Source organism: Chrysemys picta, chromosome 2, assembly GCF_011386835.1.
Source record: "Chrysemys picta bellii isolate R12L10 chromosome 2, ASM1138683v2, whole genome shotgun sequence".
In the NCBI taxonomy this organism is placed as follows: Eukaryota; Metazoa; Chordata; order Testudines; family Emydidae; genus Chrysemys; species Chrysemys picta.
This window is the reverse complement of record NC_088792.1, coordinates 87,967,873-87,992,096: the sequence shown is the minus strand read 5'-3', so window position 1 is coordinate 87,992,096 and position 24,224 is coordinate 87,967,873. Positions and strand designations below refer to the sequence as shown.

The 24,224-nt window shown below is 41.8% G+C and overlaps 1 protein-coding gene across 50 annotated transcripts in view; it reads left to right on the top strand.

Annotated features, from left to right (window-relative positions):
* The window catches only part of CLASP2 (cytoplasmic linker associated protein 2), a 286,598-nt gene that overhangs the window by 83,417 nt on the left and 178,957 nt on the right, over positions 1-24,224 (top strand). For all 50 annotated transcript variants that reach the window (XM_065587152.1, XM_065587160.1, XM_065587162.1 and 47 more), the window contains one exon: positions 20,859-21,005. In XM_065587152.1, coding sequence (XP_065443224.1) covers positions 20,859-21,005 — 147 coding nt within the window. The remainder of the gene's footprint in view (positions 1-20,858; positions 21,006-24,224) is intronic.

The following is a 24,224-nucleotide window of genomic DNA, read 5'->3' as shown; positions in this document are numbered from 1 at the left end:
ATCTTTAAAACACAAGCATGTGCTTTTCCTTACTAGTTAGGTACCCAGTTTCAGGGAGTAATCAGTTGACTGATTTGGGTCATTACCCAAGAGAAGGTCTCTGTGTTACTTATTGCCAGATCTTTCTCCAGCCATCAGCTTTTAGCTCAGTTGTTGTTCACAGCAGGAGTTGACACTGCAAACACAGGTGGAGTAAAGGATGGACACGACTATAGTCTTTTCCTTGTGCACTAGCAGGCAATGTGAATTGCTGGAAAATAGAAAGAGACACCTTTAACTGTCTATCTGAGATAGGTACTTAGTATCATGAGGAGGACTCCCAGGTCAGCACTCAGGACCAGGGCCGGCTCTAGGTTTTTTTGCTGCCCCAAGCAAAAAAAAACCCCAAAAAAACCCTCTGGGAGCGCAACTGCCAAAGTGTCTGGAATGCTGCCCCTGAAATTGTGCTGCCCCAAGCACGTGTTTGGTTTGCTGGTGCCTAGAGCCGGCCCTGCCCAGGACTGTAGTCTTCTCCCTTCCAGGTGTCTTCAGCTTTTGGAAAGTGATATGCTGAAGGAGGCAGATTGTTTTATCCTATTTTTTTGGTGGTCCAAAGTTGTTGTATTTGAGTTCTTGCAGCTGGTACTGGAATTTTCCAGTCTCTGTGCAATACATCTTTTCACACCAGCTTGTGTATGGCAAGTTAGGCCATAACTGTTGGTGCAGCCATATTGTAATATATCTTGAACGCCCTAGCAATATGCCCTTCCCTCTATATCAGGGGTCAGCAACCTTTCAGAAGCGGTGTGCCGAGTCTTGATTGGTTTCGCGTGCCAGTCATACATTTTAACGTTTTTAGAAGGTCTCTTTCTATGTCTATAATATATAACTAAACTATTGTTGTATGTAGAGTAAACAAGATTTTTAAAATGTTTAAGAAGCTTAATTTAAAATTAAATTAAAATGCAGAGCCCCCCCGGACCCATGGCCAGGACCCGGGCAGTGTGAGTGCCACTGAAAATCAGCTCGCGTGCCGCCTTTGGCACGCGTGCCATAGGTTGCCTACCCCTGCTCTAGATGGTATTCATATTTTGGTATTCCAATACTGAATTAAAATATTGATCCCATCCCTAATTTAAAGTGCACTAAAACAAATAAAAAATGAATTGGCTTCCTTCCATCTCCCCTTCCCAACTATCTGCCACATAGATCAAAGGAGGCTAACAATTTTTAACATGTGCATGACTATTCATTGTGGCATGGCTTCAAACTGCCAATCAGATTACTCTTCAAGCTTGTTCATTGTGTGTGGTTTTTTTTTTTTGGTAGCATGCTATGTATGTTAAAAAATCACATACTGTATTATCCCTTTAAAATAAGGGAAATAAAAACATTCATTTTGTTACTAGAGGAATGCTTTTATTTTGTTCATAAATTGATATGCTAGTTCACACTTTCAGCACCTGTGCAAACTTGAGTTTGATTTTATTTAACTTCTCCTTTGAAATGGTCCATAATTAATTACTCTATTAATTAAGGCTGTGAAAGATCAATGTAGCCTGTCTGCACAGATATTGTTGAAAACATTTTATAATTTTAATAATAAAGAAAATAAAGATTTATGGAACCTCAGTGTTTGTAAATATTAAAACTGATTTTATCATGAGATGTTTTGTCAGGGTAACAAGGCAGAAAGATTCTTAGCAGTGTTCTGAATAAAGTTGCTGTGGCTGGATTGCATTTGGCAAAGCAAGAGAGGAGAAGATGCAAGAGGAATTTTAGCTTTGGGGACTGAGGAAAGGCAGGATTGTAGAGATGTTTTGTGGAAGGATTTGGAGACAAGGGGTGTGTGTTTGTTTTGAAAGTGCGGAGTGAAAGAACCCCCAGATTAGACCCGAATGAAAGTAATAGTATTGTCTATTGTGATGAAAAAAGAACTGTTTTGTCATAAAATTGCAGTGGGTTTAACTTTTTGTTGCTTGGGAATGTAGCACACGTGTTTCACTCTTTACCAGGCTTAATAATTGGGGTTGTAGGTATGTGGTAAACTTTCAAGCAGTGACATGGACAAAGACTTCATTGGTAGGAATAGAGAGGAAAGATTATATTTTTGCCATTGTTATAGAGGGAAAAGTGATGGAATGTTGACGCTTGGATGTGTAGGAGGAAGAAGAGAAGATGTGTCTAATGCTAATGAGCATGTGGGACTGGTAAGGTGCTGATGAGTTTGGGAGGAAGATGTGATTCAGCATGCCAGATCCTGTTACTGACACTTGAATTTAATCTCACTAAATTCCTGTTGTCTGTGTGACTATTCTGTGCAACCACTCCTCCAAATTTGCATCCTGATTATCTGGCAAAGCATATTTTTCGTGCATTCCATCAAAATCAACTAAAGTATGGTGAAAGAGGCGTGTGTCAGCCATGCTTATCTTTATGTGACATCTGAGTCCAGGTTTATCAGAGTAGTTTGGAATATGCTAAAGAAATACTCGAGGAGGAGAGGGGGACATATTTATTAAAGATATACTGTGGGAGAGAGGTGAGAGAACATATTTACCATAGTGTGTTACCAAATCTATTACAAACCAACCAAGGTCAAGTTGCCCCAAAGAACTGGATTAAGAGTCTTTGTTAAACTGTATTTACAGCAGTGGTATTGTAATTTGTCATTCTCCCTCAAGAGCTCTAAGCAAGAATGAGCATGGCAAGGTGAAGTTCAGGAAAAATGTACATTGTATTTCATCAGCAGTTTCCCAGAGCCTGTAATTAACAATGGATGAAAAATCCATATGTGCATTGAACTCCAGATCTGCAGCATGTAGATAGTCAAAGCCATACTTTTACTCCCTCCTCCATATTTGTTCTGATTTTTCAGTAGGCCATGCTGAGACAGATATTATGCCTAATGCACCAAATGAAAAGGATAGTAACCTCTCTTTAGTGCCTTGTACTGGACCAAAGCAAAACAGGGCAGAACCATTTAACTACTTTAATGAATATTTTTCCTATGCCATAGGAAAAATATTCATTAAACTATCCAGGGGAAAGAGAAACTGATAATGAAGATGCAGCTGGAGAACAGAGAGAATGCAGGAAGATTATATTGAGACGACTCCTTTGTATTCTCTTCCTACTTATGGTCCCCCATGCACATGCTTCCTATTCCCATCTTCCTCATATTGTTCAGACTCCGCAGACTTCAGTTATGTTGATGTGATAGAATATTTCTTCTGTTAAACCCACTGTGATTTTTTTCTTCACTGGGATTGTTATAAATTGTGTAATTTCTACAGATCAACAGAAAATGCTTTCATACATGAAATGTTTTTAGAATTGTCAAAACAGTGCAAGAATTATACCATTCTCTTGCTCCCACACTCTTCTTTATATGAGAATTAAACATAATTAGGAAGCTGATGATAAGTTAAGCAGGTGTTTGTATTAATTTATGTCCTACAACAGCTATGGATATCAGTTCTTCGAGGAGTGTCCTTGTGGGTGCTCCATTTTAGGTGTGTTGACGCCCTGTGCTTGTAATTGGAGATTTGTGGTAGCAGTGCCTGGTTGGGTCTCACACGCTGTAGCCATCTCGCGCCACTCCGAGCAGATACATAGCGGTGCGCAGCCAACCATCCCCCAGTTTCTTCTCTACCGCCTTTGGCTTGAGTTGGAGTGATCAGCATGATCAGCAGAGCCCTCTCTTACCTTAGATAAGATTCATAGTAGATAGTCCTTAGTGACAGTGTTAGCTTAATTAAAAAAAAAAAAAATTCCCTTTACCTTCCCTATCTACTCCTACCTCTCTGGTAGGTGTACAGCCATAGCCTCAAACAGTTTTTTTTTTTCCCTCTAAGAGACCGACTCTCTCATGCATGGCCGGCTCACCTGGCTTTAAATGCTGCCTGACTTGCAGACTCTCCATACTAGTCTCTGACGGTCACACTCAGTGTGTCTGTTGCCTCGGTGAGACACACTTTACCCAAAAGTGCCCACATTGCAGAAAACTAACAGCTAGACAAGAAAAGTCAGGGATCTCCAGCTGAAGCTCCTCACGATGGGGATTCAGTCTGAAGACCAGTCCAGTTTTCAGTTTCCCATTCACCCCAGAGACACTATTCTTTTCTCTTATATAATAACACTTTGTCCTTCATGGCACCTGCCGGAGATCTGAAAGACTCAAGGGTGACCTTAAAAACCCTAGGTATTTACATACCTGCAAACAAAAAGAAACAGAGCAGATTTTTCAATCAGAAATTCTGGTCTATGCCATACTCTCAGCCCCAAAGACAGTACAGTCATTGGCAGAACCAAGATCAGCCTTCGATGTCTCAACAATCCACCTCTAGGCAATTATTTTAAAGTGTGGTTGAGGACATGAGACCTCCACACTCGACTACTCCGGAACCAAAAACGGTCCCCCACCCATTCAGAGACAGTCTTTCACTATACTACCCAGTCTGGAACACCATCATGATAGACAAATGGGTTTTAGAGATTATTCAGAAGGGCTACTCCATCCCCTTTATTTCTATCCCACCTAACCACCCATGTTCCCCGTCCCTCTTCAGGGACCCCTCTCATGAGCACCTCTTACAACAGGAAATTAATGACTTTTTACAGTTAATTGCCATGGAACCCATACCATCACAACACAGTGGGAGAAGTTTTTATTCACATTACTTTTTAACGCAGAAAAAGACTGGTAGGTGGAGACCCATCCTGGATTTAAGAAAACTCAGCAAATTCATGAGAACACAATGTTTTAAAATGGTGACTCTAACCACAATAATTCTGGCATTAGAGAAGGAAGATTGGCTCTCAGCCCTCAGCCATCAGGACTCTTTTTTTTTTTCACATTACCATCCAACCATTCCTGAGAGTCACCCTAGGGAAACAGCATTTCCAATACAGAGTACTACCCTTCAGCCTATCCACTGTCCCAAGGGTTTTTTCCAAGGTTCTCACAGTCGTTGCAGTTCACCTACGCCGACACGGCGTAATGATATTTCCATACTTGGCCGACTGCCTCATACAGGCACCAACATGGCTAGAAGCGATAAATGCCACGCAGAGCACGATAACCCTTTTCACAAACCTAGGATTGCAAATAAACGTGCAAATGTCCACACTGGTTCCTGTCCAAAAGTTGGAATTCATAGGATCCTGTCTCAACTGTCTAACAGCAACACTACCCCAACAGCGCATCCTCACCCTAGTCAGCCTAATTTCAACAGTGAGGAACAGCCCACAAACATCCGTCCGAGTATGTTTATAACTCTTGGGGCACACATTGGCAACTACGTTTGTTGTCAAGCATGCCAGATTCCACAGGAGATGCTTCCAGGCTTGGCTTTGAACACTGTATATACCAAAGAACGTCTGCTCAGGAATCCCTTTCCAACAAAGAACTTCAACCATGACAATCACGACAGGCACATCTCGAATAGGTTGGGGCGAGGGAGAACATCTACTCAACAATATAGTCCAGCGGAGTCAGACCTGCACATAAACTTACTGGAACTAAGGGCAGTTCGAAATGCATGCGAGCACTTTCTCTCTCTAATCAAGAACAATGCCATTAAGATCCTCATGGACAATATAGCATGCATGTTTTATATAAACTACCAATGGGGAGCACAATCATACTCTGTATGTACAGAAGCAGTATGCCTTTGGAATTGGAGCATCACCAACAACATAGAGATATCAGCATCCTATCTGCCGGGATGCCAGAATACAACAGTAGATGTACTAAGCAGGGGGTTCTCAGAAACCCACAAGTGGGAGATGGATCCCGGAATTCTCAAATTCATATTCAAACTATGGGGGTTGCCCACGATAGATCTATTTGCAACAGCTCAGAACGCCAATTGCCCACAATATTGCTCCAGAGCAGGATTGGGACACCACTCCCTAGGTGACGCTCTCTTCCTAAAGTAGGAGTCGCCACTGATGTATGCATTTCCTCCGACCCCACTCCTAAGCGGAGTCATTCACAAGATCATGCAGGACATAGCGCCCTGACATGGTGAAGACAAACATGGTTCCCTAACTTGCATCACATGGTAGTGAAACCACCTCGAACCCTTCTCTTAGTACCTCACTTTCTATCACAAGATGCGGGATGCGTCCGTCACCCCAACCTCGCAGTACTCCACCTCAAGGCCTGGTTACTCTATGGCTGACTTGGGTTGAGAAGGCCTGTTTTGAGGAAGTAAAAGATATATTACTGAACAATGGGAGACTAAGTACAAGAAAGACATATCTATAAGTGGAAACGATTCTGCATCTGGTGCCAAGATAAACAAATCTTGCCATAATCCTAACACTAACACCACCCACCAACCGCAGATCCTGGACTATATACTAGGGCTTAAAACATCAGGGCTATCCACAGGCGCAATCAGAGTACACTTGGCTGCTATTATCTCCTTCCATGATAAGGTGGACGGGGTCACTATATTTGCTCACCCGATGATTAAACGCTTCTTTAAAGGCATTGAAAACACTTATTCCACAATAAGAAACCCTACACCCATGTGGGACCTCGTTCTACACAGACTCATGGGAAAGCCATTTGAACCCCTTGCAACCTGCTCTTTGTGTCACTTAACCATGAAGGTGGCTTTCCTCATTGCCATCATGTCCACCAGACGGGTGGGAGAAATAGGTGCCCTAATGGCACACCCACCTTATACAACATTCTTTAAAGATAAAGTAATCCTATGACCGCATCCTAAGTTCATACCCAACTTTCACCTCCCTCTTTCATTTAAACCAACCCATTTACTTACCTGTATTTTTTCCTAAGCCATGTGTGGACGGGAAAGAGGCCTCACTCCACACATTAGATGTTCTCAGAGCATTGAAAGAATAAAAACATTTAGAAATTCACCTAGACCAAACCATCTCAAATCAAAGACTATCCAAATGGATATCAGAATGTATCCATTTGTGCTACCAAAAGAACAGTTTACAAGCTCCACCGCACATACTCTACCAGAGCACTGTCAGCATCTGTGGCCTTTCTCAAGAATGTCCTTATCACTGACATTTGCAGAGCAGCTACCTGGACATCACTCCATACTTTCACTAACTACGCTTAGAGCAGCAATCAGCATCTGATACTCACTTTGGACTTACGATGTTATTCACCATCAATAGACCAGCTCCGAAACCCTTTCCTTCCACTAAGGGGCACTGCTCAACAGTCACCTAAATTGGAATACCCACAGGGACACTCCTCGAAGAGGAGAGGGTTACTCACCTTGTGCAGTAACTGAGGTTCTATGAGATGGTTGTCCCTATGGGTGCTCCACTACCCACCCTCCTCCCCTCTAATTCGGCGTTTCAGGCCAATTCTCTGAGGTAGAGAAGAAAGGGGGATGGTTGGCTGCACACTGCTATGTAACCGCTTGGAGCAGCATGAGTTGGCTATACCATGCCTGTGGCCCAACAGGGCATTGCTATCACAAATCTCCAATTACAAGCTCAGGGCATCAAGACACCTAAAGTGGAGCACCCACAGGGACAACCATCTCGAAGAACCTCAGTTACTACACAAGGTGAGTAACCCTCTCTTCTCTGCTGTTCCAGTGGCAGAGTACTGGCAGATGACATCTCTTCTGTTAGCTTTCCTGACTTTGGCAATTCACACTCTATAAAAGCTTCTCCCTCAGAAAATAGGCATTACCAGGCTGGATCAGACCTTTGTCCATTTAGTCCTATATCCTATCTCCCAGAATGGATATCACCAGATGCTTTAGATGAAGGTGCAAGAAGGTGAGTAAGTAGATGTGGGATAACCTACCCCAATCAAGGTCTCATCTTAATCTCTAGTAGTTAGACTGATTTAAAACCTGACGCGTAAGATTTTCTCTCTGCAACTTTTATCAGTATAAGCTACCATAACTCTGTATAATCTTGTTAGCTGTATAAACCTCCAGTCTCTCTTTGGCTTGGTCTACACTAACCCCCCAAATCGAACTAAGGTACGCAACTTCAGCTACGTGAATAACGTAGCTGAAGTTCGAAGTACCTTAGTTCGATCTTACCTCGGTCCACACGCGGCAGGCAGGCTCCCCCGTCGACTCCGCGGTACTCCTCTCGCCGAGCTGGAGTACCGCAGTCGACAGCGAGCACTTCCGGGTTCGACTTATCGCGTCCAGACAAGACGCGATAAGTCGAACCCAGAAGTTGGATTGCCAGCCGCCGAACTAGCGGCTGGGTATAGACGTACCCTTTGAATCTTGTTACATTCTTGGCCTCTACAACATCCTGTAGCAATGAGTTTCACAGTCTAATTACATGTTATTTTTTGAGTGATAGTCACTGTTGTATTCCCCTGAGTGTTAAGCATTCACAGCATACGCCCGGAGTCAGAGAATTTTGGAAGTAGTGTCCAGTGGTCCGTGCAAGCTCCCTGACTCACCTTGTACTTCCGGCCGAGGCGATAAAGGGTGGGTTGGACTGACTGCATCCCCAGTTCCTTCTGACAGCTGCATGGTCTAGGTTGGAATTTTCAGTGACTGCGTCTGTGACGCATTTCAAAAAGATCATAGTTGTCGTTAGTTTTACCAGTTTTATTTGCAGTTTTACTAGTTTATATCTTTCCTAGTTAATAGTTTTGTTAGTTTTGAAATAACTTTGGTTTTTTTTCCCTACGCTGAACCTGTGCATGGGTGCTGGACTATGCCCAGGACCCCGGGCGTGAAACTTTGTGCCTTGTGCCCACCATCCTTCTTGGTCAGCGATGACCATCAACGCTGCCTCTACTGCCCGGGAGAAGCTCACATCGTGGCTAGGTGCAGTATTTGCTAATCCTTTCCCAGACAAACCCGAGAAGGCTGAGTCCTTAATCTCTGGCCATGAGACTGCACTTGGAGTTAGACTGGGGAACCCCCTGCGTACTTCGGCTTGATTCAGTGAGGAGCTTGCCTCCCGCTACTACATCCAATTCTGGTGCTGGCAGGATCACCCCCAGGGCGGGGGCGAATCAGGAAGTTTGAAAGTCTCCCATAAGCATGGGGCTACATCTTCATCTAAATCCAAGAAAATGGACATTCCCTCCACTAGCTTGGCCCAAGGGGATTGAGCTCATTCCAGTGCCACAGGCATGAGAAGAAGACCCAGAAACTATGGGAGCCAACTGTTCCAGGCATTGAACCGTCAGTACCGCCATCACTGGCAGCCCACAAAGCATGAGAACTGCCCATCCAGGAAAAGTCATCGGTGCCAGTATTGATGTCTGGGAAGGAAAGAGTGCCCCAACACTAGGAAGATCCGGATCCATGGCTGAACCCCAAGAGGTCTTTGCCTTACCGACCTAGTGTCCCGTCCTTGTTGGGTCCCTCCCTTCCAGGGAGATCATATCCCCTCCATGGGATGTGTCTAGGGCAGGGGTGGGCAAACTACGGCCCACGGACCAGATCCGGGCCGTGAGCTCCCGCTGGAGGGCGGGGTCTGGGGCTTATCCCGCTCTGGTGCTCCAGCTGTGGAGTAGGGTTGGGGGCTGCTCCATGCGGCTCCCGGAAGCAGTGGCATGGCCCCGCTCCGGCTCCTACGCGTGGGGCAGCCAGGGGTTCTGCTCTGCACATTGCCGCCGCCCCAAGTGCCACCCCCACAGCTCCCGTTGGCTGGGAACCACAGCCAATGGGAGCTGCGGGGGTGGTGCCTGGAGACTGGGCAGTATGCAGAGCTGCCTGGCCGTGCTTCCAGGTAGGAGCCGGAAAAGGGACATGCTGCTGCTTCCAGGAGCTGCTTGAGGTAAGCACCGCCTGGAGCCTCACCCGTGCCCCAACCCCCTACTCCAGCCCTGATCCTCCAAACCCCTCGATCCCAGCCCAGAGCACCCTCCTGCACCCCAAACCCGCCATCCCCAGAGCCCGCACCCCCAGCCAGAGCCCCCTCCTGCACCATGAACATCTCATTTCTGGCCCCATCCTGGAATCCACACCCCCAACCAGAGCCCTCACTCCCTTCTGTGCCCGAACCCCAATTTTGTGAGCATTCATGGCCCGCCATACAATTTCTATTCCCAGATGTGGCCTTCGGGCCAAAATGTTTGCCCACCCCTGGCCTAGGGTATGCGGTCTCTTGCCCTCCTCACAGGTACTATATTTGGTTCCATTGGCTCCAACGGTATCGCCGCTAGAACCAGATTCCGCCTTCTCCCCTTCTGATGAATCAGAACCAGGAGAACAACCTCTTCCATACTGCTCCTATACACCATCACTGAGCCATGCACATCCATGGGAACTGCTACCCCCCATCCTCATTGGAGCCACTGTTACCCCATGCCATGGGAACCTCTGCAACTTCCGGTGGATCTGGTTTATTGACCATATTGGGGGCCCTGGGCACAGTATCCTCTCTCGGAACCTGCCTGACCTGCAAGAGAATCACCGCCTGCTTCCCCCCCCAAAGGGATCTATCAAGCAGGTTCATAAATCCAATAGTGGAGGAAGAATTTTACACCCTGGTCCTGGCGGTTCTACTGGAGCCGACTAGGGTTCCTATCCTCCTCTCTGGATGAAACGGTAACTACATTATCTCCCTCCCCACCAGGTGACTTCCTAGAGTTCCAGGAGCTTCTAAGGAGAGTTGAGGGAGAATTACACATCCCACTGGAGGAGATTCAAGACTCTCAATGTAAGCTCCTGGATATCCTACACACCTCAGCACCATCAAGAATAGCACTCCCAGCTAACAATGCTATATTAGTTCCAGCCAGAGGTATATGGCATTCTCTAGCCACATGTTCTGGCACTCCTAAAGGAACTGAGAAATGTTACTATATCCCAACCAAGAGATCAGAATTCCTCTTCTCCCACCCTGCTCTAAACTCGCGGATGGTTCAGACTGCTTCAGGGAGGACCAAGCAGCAACACCCTCTGTCTACTGGGGACAAGGAATGGAAGCACCTCAATCTTCTGGGGAGGAAAATCTTCTCTTCCTTCAGTTTGCAATTCTTGATTACCAATTATCAAGCACTATTGGCTAAATATTCCCTACTATGATAAGATCATGCCTGCTTCCAAACCCTTGTCAAGGAAGGGAAACTCATAGCTAGAACTACCCTCCAGTTCAAAATAGAGACCGCTGATATCACCTCTAGGGCCATGGCCACAGCTGTCATGATGCATAGGGAATCTTGGCTTCATGCTTCTGGTTTTCCTAAAGAGGTCTAGAACACCATATATTACCTACCCTTTGAGAAATCCCATCTTTACACCCACAAGACAGATGAGTCTTTATATACATTGAAAGATTCTCTGGCTACTCTCTGCTGGTTGGGCGTATACACTCCTGCCCCAAAATGGAAGTTTTACTGCTTGTTGTCCACACACAGGTACAGGTCTCCTCAGTTCTATAACCAGAAGCCTTACAAACCTCCTCGAAAATGCCATCCCACCTCGCTGGCTTCCTCATCTCAAACCCAGCCTGAGGCCAAGAAGTTTTTTTGATACGAGCTTGAGAGCCGCCAGCCACAGACCTAACACTCTGCGATCCCTCCACTCCCTTTGAGGGGGACCCCTCCACTCCCTTTGGGGGTTGCTTAGCACTCTTTTTATCACTCATGGGGTGCAATACTAATGGACAGATGGATGCTTAATGTCATCCGCCATGGCTATCCAATCAAGTTTGTCATGCTACCTCTTCCAAAACCTCCCTCCCTCATCGGGGACCAGTGTCATGACAATATCCTCTCCCAAGAAGTGAACTCCTTATTGCATTGGGGAGCAATAGAGCACATTCCTCTGGAATATCAAGGAACAGGGTTCTACTCAACTTACTTCCTGATCCCCAAGAAAAAAGGCAGTCAGAAACCATTCGTCAACCGCTGCCACCTCAATCGCTTCATCTGCAAACTCAAGTTTCCGTGATCCCGTTGGCAGTGATAATTCCATTCCTAGTAAAAGGCATGTGGTTCATGGTTCTCGATATGAAGAACACTTACTTCCATGTTGACATTCATCCCACCCACAGACGTTTTCTCAGATTTATGGTGAGCGCTGATGATTTCCAATACTGAGTACTTTCCTTCGGAATAGTTACCACTCCCAGAGTCTTCACCAAAGTATTTTCCATAGTAGCAGCTCACATCAGGTGTTATGATTTTCTTGTTTTTTCCATTCCCCGATGACTGGCTCCTGGCAGCCATGTCCTGCCAGGAAGCCCTTGTATCGATCTCCAAACTACTCCACCTCCTCGCTTCACTTGGAGTCAGTGTCAACATAAAAAAAAAAAGATCCTTAACACCACACAGTCACTAGACTTCGTCGGGGCTACCATAAATTCTATCATGGCTTTGTGCACCTACATGACCTCTTTCATAGGACTTCATTTTCGCTGCCTTCAGACGTGGCTCCAGTCCATGCACTCACTGAGCTGTCACTCTGTGGACCTCAGGCTGATGTTTCCGGCCAAGGTACTGTCATCCCGTCTGTCATGGACAGACCTGCATCACATACACCTGGGAGTTCCCTCAATGTCTGGTGTGGTCTGGCTTTCTACCTGCAGAGAACAAATCCTATCAAGAAGTCCCCTAGAATGTTAATGGCAATAGCTGAGAGATTCAGGGGACAGACCATCTCCATCTGGAGAATCTCCAAGTGGATTTCTGAATGCATCACGCTTTGCGACCAACTGTCGGGCCTGCCTCCCCCTACCAGGATACAGGCTCACTCCACTAGAGCTCAAACTACGACTGTGGCCTCCCTCCAGGACGTGCCTCTCATAGACATATGTAGAGCAGCTACATGGAGTTCAGTGCACACCTTTGCACTACATTACACCCTGGTGCAGGACTTGGTGGCGGATGCTTCCTCTGGCACGGTGTTTGTCTGCACAACCCTTCCTTCTTATCCTCACACCATCTGCCAATGTAGGTACTACTTGTAAGTCAGCCTCCATGGAATACAGTGGGACCATCACTCAAAGAAGAAAAGGAGGTTACTTACCCTGTAGCTGGAGGTTCTTCAAGATATGTGGTCCCTATCTGTATTTGACTTCCTGTCCTCCTTCCCCTCTGTTTCGGATCTGTCAGATTTGTGGTGGAGAAGGAACTGGAGACCTGATCAGTCCGCCCTGCCCTTTATTACATTGGTTGGAAACAAGGGGAGTCAAAGCGCATGCGCGGACCAATGTTTACTACTTTGAAAATTCTTTGACTCTGGGCGCATGGTGCGCTTGCGTAACCTTCTGTGGAATACAGAGAGGGATCACACATCTCTAAGAACCTCCAGTTACACGTAAGTAACCTTCTCTTGTGTGAGAAGCATTTCCATTTATCAGTTTTGAATTTTCCACTTTTCAGTTTTGCTTATCCCGTTTTAGCTTCCAAAACTCTTATGCACAGCTACTAATGGAAAATATTGGGGTATTCAATATTATTGCACTTTATTTCTAAAGTTCACCTCACTTACAGACTTCTGTAGGCACATTCAGTAGCCCCTCACTTCCTGAATCAACAGCTGACAGGCAGTAGCCTGACTCTAGTGTCATCACAGTATAGTTTTTGTTAACTAAGTGAGCAAAGGTTAGGCAAGGTCATCAAGGATCATGATAGGGTCTCACACCCAGATAGAATTAGTGATCTGATAGCATGATGTTAGTTACTGTTATTGCTATACAACATTTATATTGCAGTAGTGCCTAAAGGCTGCAACCAGCTTGGACCATAATGTGCTAAGCATTGTACAAATATAATAACAGATTATAATTGTCAGAATTCTAATATCCACATTAAAAATGGATAGACACCCCAAAAAAATCATTAACTGAAGGCTTGAATTTTGTTTATATTTCCCAGTCCTAGTACTACATCTACGAGCCAGAGTACAAAAAGACCCCTACAACATAGAGGAATTAGAGTTGTGTACTGTTTATCATGTACTTTATTTAACTGAAACTTAATCAACTTGATTTACACCTGGCCATTTTTGACAACTAATCACTACCTACCTCCATTCACTTGCCCTCCTAGGCTTGTGATTCCACAATCTTCTTGACCTCCTCTAACATTAGATAACATTCTCCTTCAGGAAGATTGTCATCTTCTCTTCTCCTTCTATATTCTTTCTATCTGGCAAAATTAATACATTCTTATTGTTTCAGCTATCATTTACATATCATAACTATATGGATAGTTCCCAGATTTCTCTTCCTTTTAGCTGGAGATGTAAAATTGCACAGCTACCGACATGTAGTTCTAGAATTTTGCTACAATCTGTAACATAATGTAAGAAAATGGCTTGTTCAAGATTGGAGCGAATAGTGTAGGAAGCAAAAATCTTTGTAACTGATGCAAGAACCAGGTCTTCCTCACAAGTAGATAGATGCTGATAAACAGTTGTGTGCTGCTTATGTATTCGTAAGGCACTTCATGTTAGCACTGACAAAATGGCCCCATGGAATGCCTGATGCAGGGGATAGAATGCTCACTGAGAAATGCAGGGCACAGCATTGAGGGATGGAATTAAAACAATGAACTTAAAGTGGTGCGCCTGCAGTCCTTGTGGCTTCCTTTTTTGTGCTTGAGAGAAACTTTTGTAAGCTGCACCAGTTCAAGTGAAATTGAGCTAAAGATTTTATCCTAGATGTTCCAAGAAGTCATTGCAACCCGTGCTTGTAAAACCTGGAATGGCAATTGTATTTGCAAACTTAAGTGGTTTCAGCTATCTGACACAATTCTTTTTTGCCTAGTGTAGAATTTTGGAATGATCCCTTGTAATTGTAAACAAGCTTTGATTGTATTTGCTAGAGAAAACCCTCTTAAGAACTTTTTATTTAATTTTTTTTATTAATCCAGGACCTGTCACAGGTACTTGGGGGGGGGGGGGGGGGGAGAGGGAAGAAGTGGTCAGTTGAATTCTACCTTGTTGTTTTAATATTTGGACAAATATCACAGCATGGAGGCTACTTTCATTCAAGATATTCAGTGATTTATTCACTGCCAATAGTTAAGGCTTTTTGTGTTAGTATGATGAGACATACTGGATCATAACATCCTTAGAGCTTGTTTTAGTCTCTGCTATTAGACTTTTGGATCATTAGTTCAGTACAACTCCAGTTCTGTTTTTTGTTGACCTTCAGATATCTATTTTAGGACCAACTGTCTTCTGATAAGTTTCCTTTGGAATCTATCAATAGAAAGCATGTATTTTACTTCTGCTGTTCTGTAGATGACACTCTTCCATCTAACCACTGCATAGCTATAGTGACTGATACAATTATGTGATATATCTTGTAAGTATGAATTTAAGGCCAACTAGAATAGTTTATATTTTGGTAACAGCTGAGTAGTCCTGTCTTCCTTGTCAGTTCCCTTTGGCAAAACAATGTTGATACTTTATTCTATTATTAAAAGATTTAATTATTCTGCTGTTCCCAGACTTCTACATATTCCTCATTGTTTTATAATGAAAACATCATCTTGTACTGTGTAATAACGTTCCTTTGAAACAATAGGTTTTGGGAAAGATCTTGAATTATTTGTGAATATCCAGGTCAATTGTAGCTTCAAAATTTGGCAGCCTAAAAGCTCACAAGTACCACTACCTCAAGATTACAGCGTATTACTCTTGTTTTTAAAACTTTCCATTGGTTTCTATCGAAGTCACGTTGTGTGGTTTTTTTTGTTTTGTTTTTGTTTTTAATTTGAGTTGGTGTTTAAGACTTTGAATGGACTTGCTCTGATCTTTTTTCAGTTTATTTTCAAAATTGGCCTTTAAGATCCAACTTGACCAATAACTGCACCACACCTTCGGGGGGCGGGGGAGGGGGAAAGGGGAGGGCGTTGTCTGACTTGCTGGTGAAAGGGGTATACCTCTTTAAGGGCGGGGGCATAAATGTTGCATGAGGATGCAGACTCATCCCCCCTAGCTGACTGAAAGAGGGCAGGGGAAGCCCTCTTTCACCCGGACCAAGCAGAGCAGCACCCATCCTCCTACCCTTGAAAGTGGCAAAATACCAGGTTTGGTCAGGATCTGCTGTAGGCACTCTATCTACTCCTTTCTTGGGGGGCTGGGAAGGAATTTTTCCCTCAGTGCCAGGTTGACCAAGGCAGAGTGTGGGGGGTGTTATTTCACTTTTCTCACAGCAAGTTTGGGCGGGGCTTAGTTGGGTCGAGCATGGAATGAGGGTTAGGCTATGATGTCGCAACTCATTCTGTAAACGTGAGGCAGATATCCAGTGCAGGTGCTCCGTAGGGAAGGGATACAGTGATCAGATAAATGGTTTGGTAAAGGATTTAAAGGAGTATTTGTTTAAAGAGCAGAAACAGGGAGGTTTGTGGCTTCTGTGACTGGAACGGCAGGGAGACGACCTTCTCCTCCTCCTTTATAGCCCACCTTACCCTTCATTTGAGGGGGCGGGAATGGTAAGGTCCCAGCAGCGTGTTGGCTGGGGACCAGAGTGAGGAAAAAAAGGAGGGGACTGGTGGAAGCCCCCTGGGTAGATATTGAAATGATTATGGAGTTACCTACACTGTACACTTTTATCTGCCAGGTACTCCCAGACAGTTGTTAATAAAGTTGCAGCCTAATTAAACCACATCCAGTGTCTCCTGGCCTTCTTTCGGTATAGTTGGACAATTACTTATTTATTTTGCCCTGATTTTAATCTCATAGTGATAGAAGCTATTGTTCTGTGATTATGTGCTTGATCTGTGGCATACTCTTCCTCCAGCTATTAGAAACTTTCAAACTCATTCTGCATTTGTTGTTGTGTTCAGTTGTTCAGCCTGTATTGTAGAAATATACAGGACTTCACAGGTTCTAGGTGACTCATTAAATACTGTATATGGTATAATAGTCATGGGCAGCAAGTACAACTCAGGACAGTCAGTCCATGCTAATCGCCATGTCTGGATTTTAATCTTAAAGATAAAAACCAACCCAAATTTTGAGTTGCTTTAATTTTTTACTTTGAAAGTGTCCATTTTAAGAGAAATTTTGCTTCATGTTAGAAATGCATTGTCACTAACTAGTAGAAATATAGGCTTAGATTTTCAGAGGAGCCTGAGCGAATTAGGTACTCAACTGTCACTGAATTTCAATGGGGAGTTGGGTGCCTAAAGGCTTGTCTACATGATGGGGTAATGCGCTATATGGGAATGTGATTTCTAAAGCATACTAACATGTTGCGCATGAATTGATCCATGTTGATACTGCTAGTGTGCTTTAATGTGTTTGAAGTAGTACATTAAAGCACTGTAATGAAACTTTCGTGCACACCAGCAGGGTCTACATGACCTACTGATGAATAACACATTATTGCAGTTTAGAAATCATACGCTACTAGAGTGAATTACCCCACTGTACAGACAAGTCCTGACTCCCTTTTTCTTCTTTAAATAGTTCACCTGTATTGATTTAAAATGAAGTTGCTGAGTCACCAAACTGCAGTGAGAGAAATGACTGAAATTTGAATTCTTTCACCCTGTTAATTCTCCATTTCCTTTGCAACTTAATTCTGTTCACTGCTTGCTGTGCATTGCTTGTTTCCTGAAAATCTGATACACATGTTCAATTCTTATGTACAAGATATTATGCTACTGTATGTTATAGCAACACTCTCTATTTAAAGTTATGGATCAGCTTGCATAACTCCTGCTTTCAGTAATTTGTAACTTTCTGGAAAATTATTAATTAGGGTTCTGGTTTCTTGGTCCCAAAATAAATTTTGTATGTGTGATATTTTATGTGTGAAAATTGTTTAGCCATTTTGTGGTATCCCAGAATGGAAGAGGTGTGGTTTTTTGTTTTTGTTTTTTTTCCCCCGTCATATCCTGAGGTAATTTTCAAACAATTTAATTTTAGAACTTCATATATACTTGACACATTATCCCCAGTTATTGCAATTTCCTATACTTAGTGAAGAAATTTGACTTGGAAATAGTGAAATTAATTAAAAAAATTAGAAATAATGAAATAAATTTGAAAACTGCATGCATAGACAGGACTCCACCAGGGCTGCTAATCTCAAGATGACCAGATGCAGTGTTTCAGCTGTACACAGTGGGCTAAATTATGGCCAGGAGTAGGTGGATTCAACTCAGTTGATTTTAGTGGATTTATACCCTGCTGGAAAAAGATGCCCAAATCCGGAGTGCTGCAGACAGAAATATATAAAAGTGTATTCATTTTCATGATTAGGTACTCAAATGTCTGTGTATATATGTGTGAAAAGATATGAATTGTACATAATACTTGAAGCAAATGTAATACATTTATATAAGCCTGTAATAATTTCTGTAAACACGTATTTGAAGCTTCGGATATATGCAAATGCTGTTATGGGTCTTTCTAGAACTGGAGCCTCCCTGAAGATCAATGGGGATTGATCAAAACCCAGAGACATAAATACACACAAGGCTGGGGGAAAGTTGCAATTCCTATTAAAACTATAATTAAATTTTGACTTAATATATTATAAAATCTTAAATGTAATTATTTTATCATCTTAGATTTAAAATTCCTTATTAAACTAGGTGTCATATTCAATTTATGTATTTGTAGGATTATAATTTGTGTGCATTTTCAGTAGAAATCTGTCCAGTATTCTTTTTAAAGTTTCCTGCAGCTTCATATATACCCTGGAATAAGAACCTTTACAAATGTAAAATCAGCAGAAATCTTACTATTACTTTTTAATTGCACTGGAAACAGTTTTATTTTTAATAAAAATGGTCTTCTCATACACTATTTGCAACTCATAGACTGCAGTATTGTGCATTTGACTGACAGTATGAAAGTCTAACCTGTTTTCATAATCAAAGCTGAAAAAAATGCAATATGTATGTATTAACAGTGAAAAATAAATGTAGAGTTGAGTTTTAATAATCAGCTACTTCTGGTATCCTAATTTAAGAAGTTTTAGGTGGCTAGTCATCATGTTTAAAAAAAAAAAAAAAAAAGTTAAAAATTGGCTTAATTTATAGCCTGTTTTTTAATACTATTTTGAAGTTACGTTGTTTCCCTGAGTCAGAATCCTCAGTGTTAACCACTACCATTAACATTTATTTCATGCAGCATTAAGTTTATAAAACTTAATCTTGTGATTAGATTAATGGGTCTAACAGTTTCTTTAAAAAATGCTGATGTCTACAGTTACATTTTTAAGACACTAAGAGTTAAATCAGTGTCTTTTCTTAGTTAGAACTGAAGTGTATTCTCCCAGTTCTTGTGTGAGGACTAAGTACTGTTTCCATGGAAACTCATGGAATAGTGTGTGTTTCTTCACTGCCCTTCCTCTTGCATTCTGTTTTGCTTACATATCCATACACAGAAGTATTCTTAATCACATTCTCTTATAATGGTAGTTGAAGGGAAACAAGCATGTTAGAGAAAATTTTCAGATATACAATTACTGATATTTTCTAGGTTTTTGATTGTAAATGAAAGTAGAGGTTTAGTATTGCTATATGTTTTGGTTAAACAAAAATATTTCTGAAGTCATACTGTCATTAGGAAACTAAAGTAAACCCTAGAATGCTCAGTGTTTTTACATCAGCTGTCGCTATAAATGCCATTTGGAAAAACATGTTTGCTCTCATATGATAGAGAATGTCTCTTCCCCCAGGAGATTTTTTAAATATAGCTCATTTTATAGGGAACATTTTGCCATTCAGTGTACACCAAGGTTAAATAAATATGAAAATTCCTGAAATAAAAGCAGTGCTGTGATATTTTTTAGAAATGGCAGGTTCCAGTGAAAAAATATCTTTTAAATTGGCTTATATCATTGTTATGAAGCTGTGTGTCAGCCTCACCCATCTTGTTTATGATATGAACTACAGGTTTGTTTTTACGTGCATTACAGGGTCTGGATAAATCCAACTTTTTCTACTAAATGAATTACAAAATGGTCACAGTTTGCTTCTGGAATTCTTTTTAATAAAAGAAAATAAATTAAACACCAAGTGCAGCACATCCTGTATTGAGAATATTTTAACTGTTAGCTGGAGATGAGTTTCTGACTTGACTGAACAAAAGACAAGTCCTTGTATTTTTTGGGTGTGTGAGAAAACCCTCAAGCAAAGTATGGCTATGAAATTTTTAAAGGGTTGCAATTGTGGCTGCAGATATTGTGTGTGTGGGAATGAATTTATATGTATGAAGAATTTTCACCTTTTCATCTGGCAGTGGCTACCAGAAGATGATGTCACCTTGAAGCTGATTGGTTGTTTCAGCACCTAGTGCAGGGAAGAGAGAGAAAGATGCCGGCACAAATCTCAGTGGTGGAGCTATGGTGTTTTCTGACAGTTTTGGATAGAATCTTTGATTGGTATTGAGAATCTATTGTGTGTGGCCATGTGAGGTATTGGGAGCATCCTAGTGTGAGGGGAATTAAGAGCTATCAGAGGAATGAGGCGGTTGATCTGCAAGCGGATCTGTGATTGTAAGTTGCAAGATCTGGGTGGAAGGAATGAGACAGGGAGTGTTGGTAGACACATTGTGGGAGGATGTGTAGCAGAAAATGCATGCATGAGTAGAGGAAAAAGGAGAAGCATTGCTCTTGGATAGCCTGGAATGAACTGAATATTATATTCATTTTTGGGAAGATGATGGACAAGAAACATTTAACCTGTGCAGAGAATTTTTCTTTTTGTGATGAATATGTAGGATTAATTTTTGTGTTTAATATGATGATGATAATTGCAAATCCAAAGGCAGTATTGTATACAATCTTGTGGTGTTAAAATGCTTTTTATTTTTATTTTTCATCTGTTTCCCATGCCATAGACAAAGGGCAAAATTAGTATTGATTTTTATTTGATCTTCTGGTAAATTTCTGTGAAAAGTGCAGCAGAGCAATTTTTTAAAAAACCCTCTGTTCTCATAAGTAAATTTCTTTTATGTATCCTTTTGTAGATAAAAGCTTTGATGATGAGGAGTCAGTGGATGGAAATAGGCCATCGTCAGCTGCCTCAGCTTTCAAGGTTCCTGCACCTAAAAAACTCGGGAATCCTTCAAACAGTGCAAGAAAACCAGGTTCAGCTGGTGGGCCTAAGGTTGGAGGTAATATAAATCTACTCACACTCTCATATGCTTTTCCAACCACCCTGACATAGCGAGCACAAATCAAAGAACTTGGGAGGATGATTGTTTATTATATACAATTAACAAAGCTTTATTAATGAGTCCTTGGTTTTGCTTATTCGATGGATGCAGTACTTTAGCTGCTATATATGTGGGTATGTAAGCATACGGTTAACACATAAAGGGCTACAAATGTTTTGTCTGTCATAGAATGGGTGTCATAAATCAAATGAACATGTTGAAGGTGGGAATCGGATTGATGAAAGCTTTGAATAAATGTGTGGGTCTCTGATAACTTCCAGGATAACCAATTATTGCAAAAAACATGTTTATAAAATCTGCAATAGATTTGTAGAATTCAAGTTGTAATGGAGGCCCACTCTTTTTTCAAATGGTTGAAGAACCTTGATGTACCTCAACAAAACAGAGGGGTGTGGGTATCTAGTACACCTTTAGAGTTTTTTGCCTTCTTAAACTGGATACAATAACTATGAAATATATTGAAAAACAGAAAAAGCTGGGCAATATATGAAACGGTTACCATGATTTGTGTAATAGAAATAAGCAGTACATAGCGTGTTCTTATTATGTATGTAAGTTAATCATTTTGGTTAGAGAAATCTGTTTGTGATCTGTGGTATCAGACTCATTGCGTGGAGTTCATTCTAATTCTATATCTAAGATCTAACCAGAAACTTAATTATTACTTTTTTTCAACCATTTTCTCTAAGAATAAAAGTGAATATTTACTGCCAGAAGGATGACAGTTGGCATATTTGCCCACTCATGTATTCAGCAAATGATATAACATTTATTTCATTTCTGGTTTGAAGAACCTGAAAATTAAAAGGATCTGATTTCAGCCTGCTGAGGGTGAAATTTTTTTATTATACCAGTCTTTATATATTAAAAGCTATGAATAGCTAATTATTTTTGATAGTGATTTTTTTAGATATGCATCACTGTTTTGTTTGCTGGAACCTGTCTGCGAGATTTTTTTCAATTCTAGGTTGCTCATCTAACATCGTCTGTTAAATGTGAACAGCCCAGTGAAAACGAATTAGCACAGATATATGTATTACGTGTACTCACCAACCAAGTTGTGGGGTTCATCAGCATACCAATAAAATACAGCTAATATATATCTTGTTCACTGAAGATATTCCCAGAAGGTGATATAATATAAGTACTGGCATAACAGTTCAATTTATGATGATGTCAGAGTGAACCAGGAAGTACATAAACAAAAGGATTTCACACAACTTGTTTTATTTTTTAAAGTTGCTTAATATTGACTTTTTTTGCTGAATACCTTTCTCATCCTGGTTCTTTTGGACATTTAGTACGGGTATCTAGACTTAATTAAAATTTTTAATTTTGCTTTGTAGGTCCCTTTTATGATAAACTGAATTTTAAAAGGATCAGGATTGTACATTAAGAGCATTGGACTATTCCCCCCCCCCCCAATGTTACACAGATGAATTTTTGAGATTCAAAATTCCCTCCGTTACAAAGTAGGCAAAGTTCTTACCAAGCTTTTAAAATTTTAATTCTATTAACTGTAGCCACCCTACTAGTATAATAAACCGTTAACCACTCTACTAAACTATCTAAAACTTCATCACAGAAGAAATATTAACTATAAAATAATAAATTTTAAATTGCTGAAACTTTATTTTGCTTACTTTCTTTTCCTGATTGACTGCCACACTTTAAAAAACAAGTTTCAGGAAATTAGACTGTACAAAAGTAATTGCACTAGTCTAACAAAATTGAGACGTCAAAAATAAATGTTACTTTGCTTTATATATTTGCCCTTCCTATCAGTCTACCCTTTTCAGTTCTGGAAACATTAAAGGTGTGTGTTTCTTTCTCTTTCTATATAGATTTAGCCAATTCACTTATTTATAGATTTAGCCAATTCACTTATAGATTTAGCTGTAGTCAAGGTTTTGAATATGTTTAAAAAAAATTTAAGCTAGCATATTTGATGGAATAACTTATTCTCTCAGAGAAAGATTATACAATTACTGTAAATGCAAAAATATTCCTAGTATACACATACTGTTTCCCGTTCATTTCAGGCTGGTAAAGATCACAGAGGTTCTTGGCTTTTTGTTTTGTTTTGTTTTGGTTGGGTCTTGTTTACTGTAATCAGGCTAAGGATTTCTTGTCATCTTCGTTATGCAAAAAGGAAGTGTTGCTTCTAAAAGAAGAAAATTAGCCCTGGTCTACACTACAGAGTTAGGTTGATGCAAGGCAGCTTATGTCAACCTACCTCTCTAAGCATCTACGGTAAAATGTTGCTCTCGCCAATGTAACTCAACCATTATGCCGACTTAATAACTTGACCTCCACAAGAGGCATAGCACTTAGGTCTTTGTAGTTAGGTTGATGCTGTGTCAGGTTAGACACTGTTATTTATGGCGACTTTAGTGGCCTCCAGGAGGTATCCCACAATGCCCCATTATGACTGCTCTGGTCACGGTTTTGAGCTCAACTCTCTCCTTTTAAAGCCTCTCAAATTTTAAATTCCATTACCTGTTTGCTCTGCGTGGAGAGCTCACATAGCAACTGCCCAGCTGACCATGCCAGCTCCACGTAGCAACGCGCTCCTACCTGGAGTACACAGAGGTGGTGGATCTCCTGGGTTTGTGGGGAAAACAGACTCTGCAGGCACAGCTCTGATCCAGCCGTAGAAACACCAGTATCTATGAGCAGATCGCTCAGGGCATGGGGAGAAGGGCTACAACAGGGATATGCAGCAGTGCACATGAAAATCAAAGAGCTGCAGCAGGTGTACCAGAAGGCAAAGGAGGCTAACAGTCACTCTGGAGTGGAGCTGAAAACATGCTGCTTCTACAAGAGACTGCATGCCATCCTTTGTGGAGGCCCACTGCCTGTGGATACTTCGGGGTGCTGGCCCCTGTAGTACATAGTGAGGAGGTGGTATTGGACGAGGAAATGGAGGAGGAGTATGGGGAACAGGTTACTGGAGGATCCAGTGGTGCGGCAAGCCAGGAACTCTTTCAGATGCCGGAGCAGTCGAGCCAGTCCCTACTGTACAGCACTGGCAAGCCTGATGTAGGGGAAGGAACTTCTGGTAAGCATGCAGTTTGCTTTGATATTGCAGTTCATTTGCTATTTTTTAATCAGGGTAGAAGATGTAGTGAAATAATCAGTAGAGGAAGAGTTGCT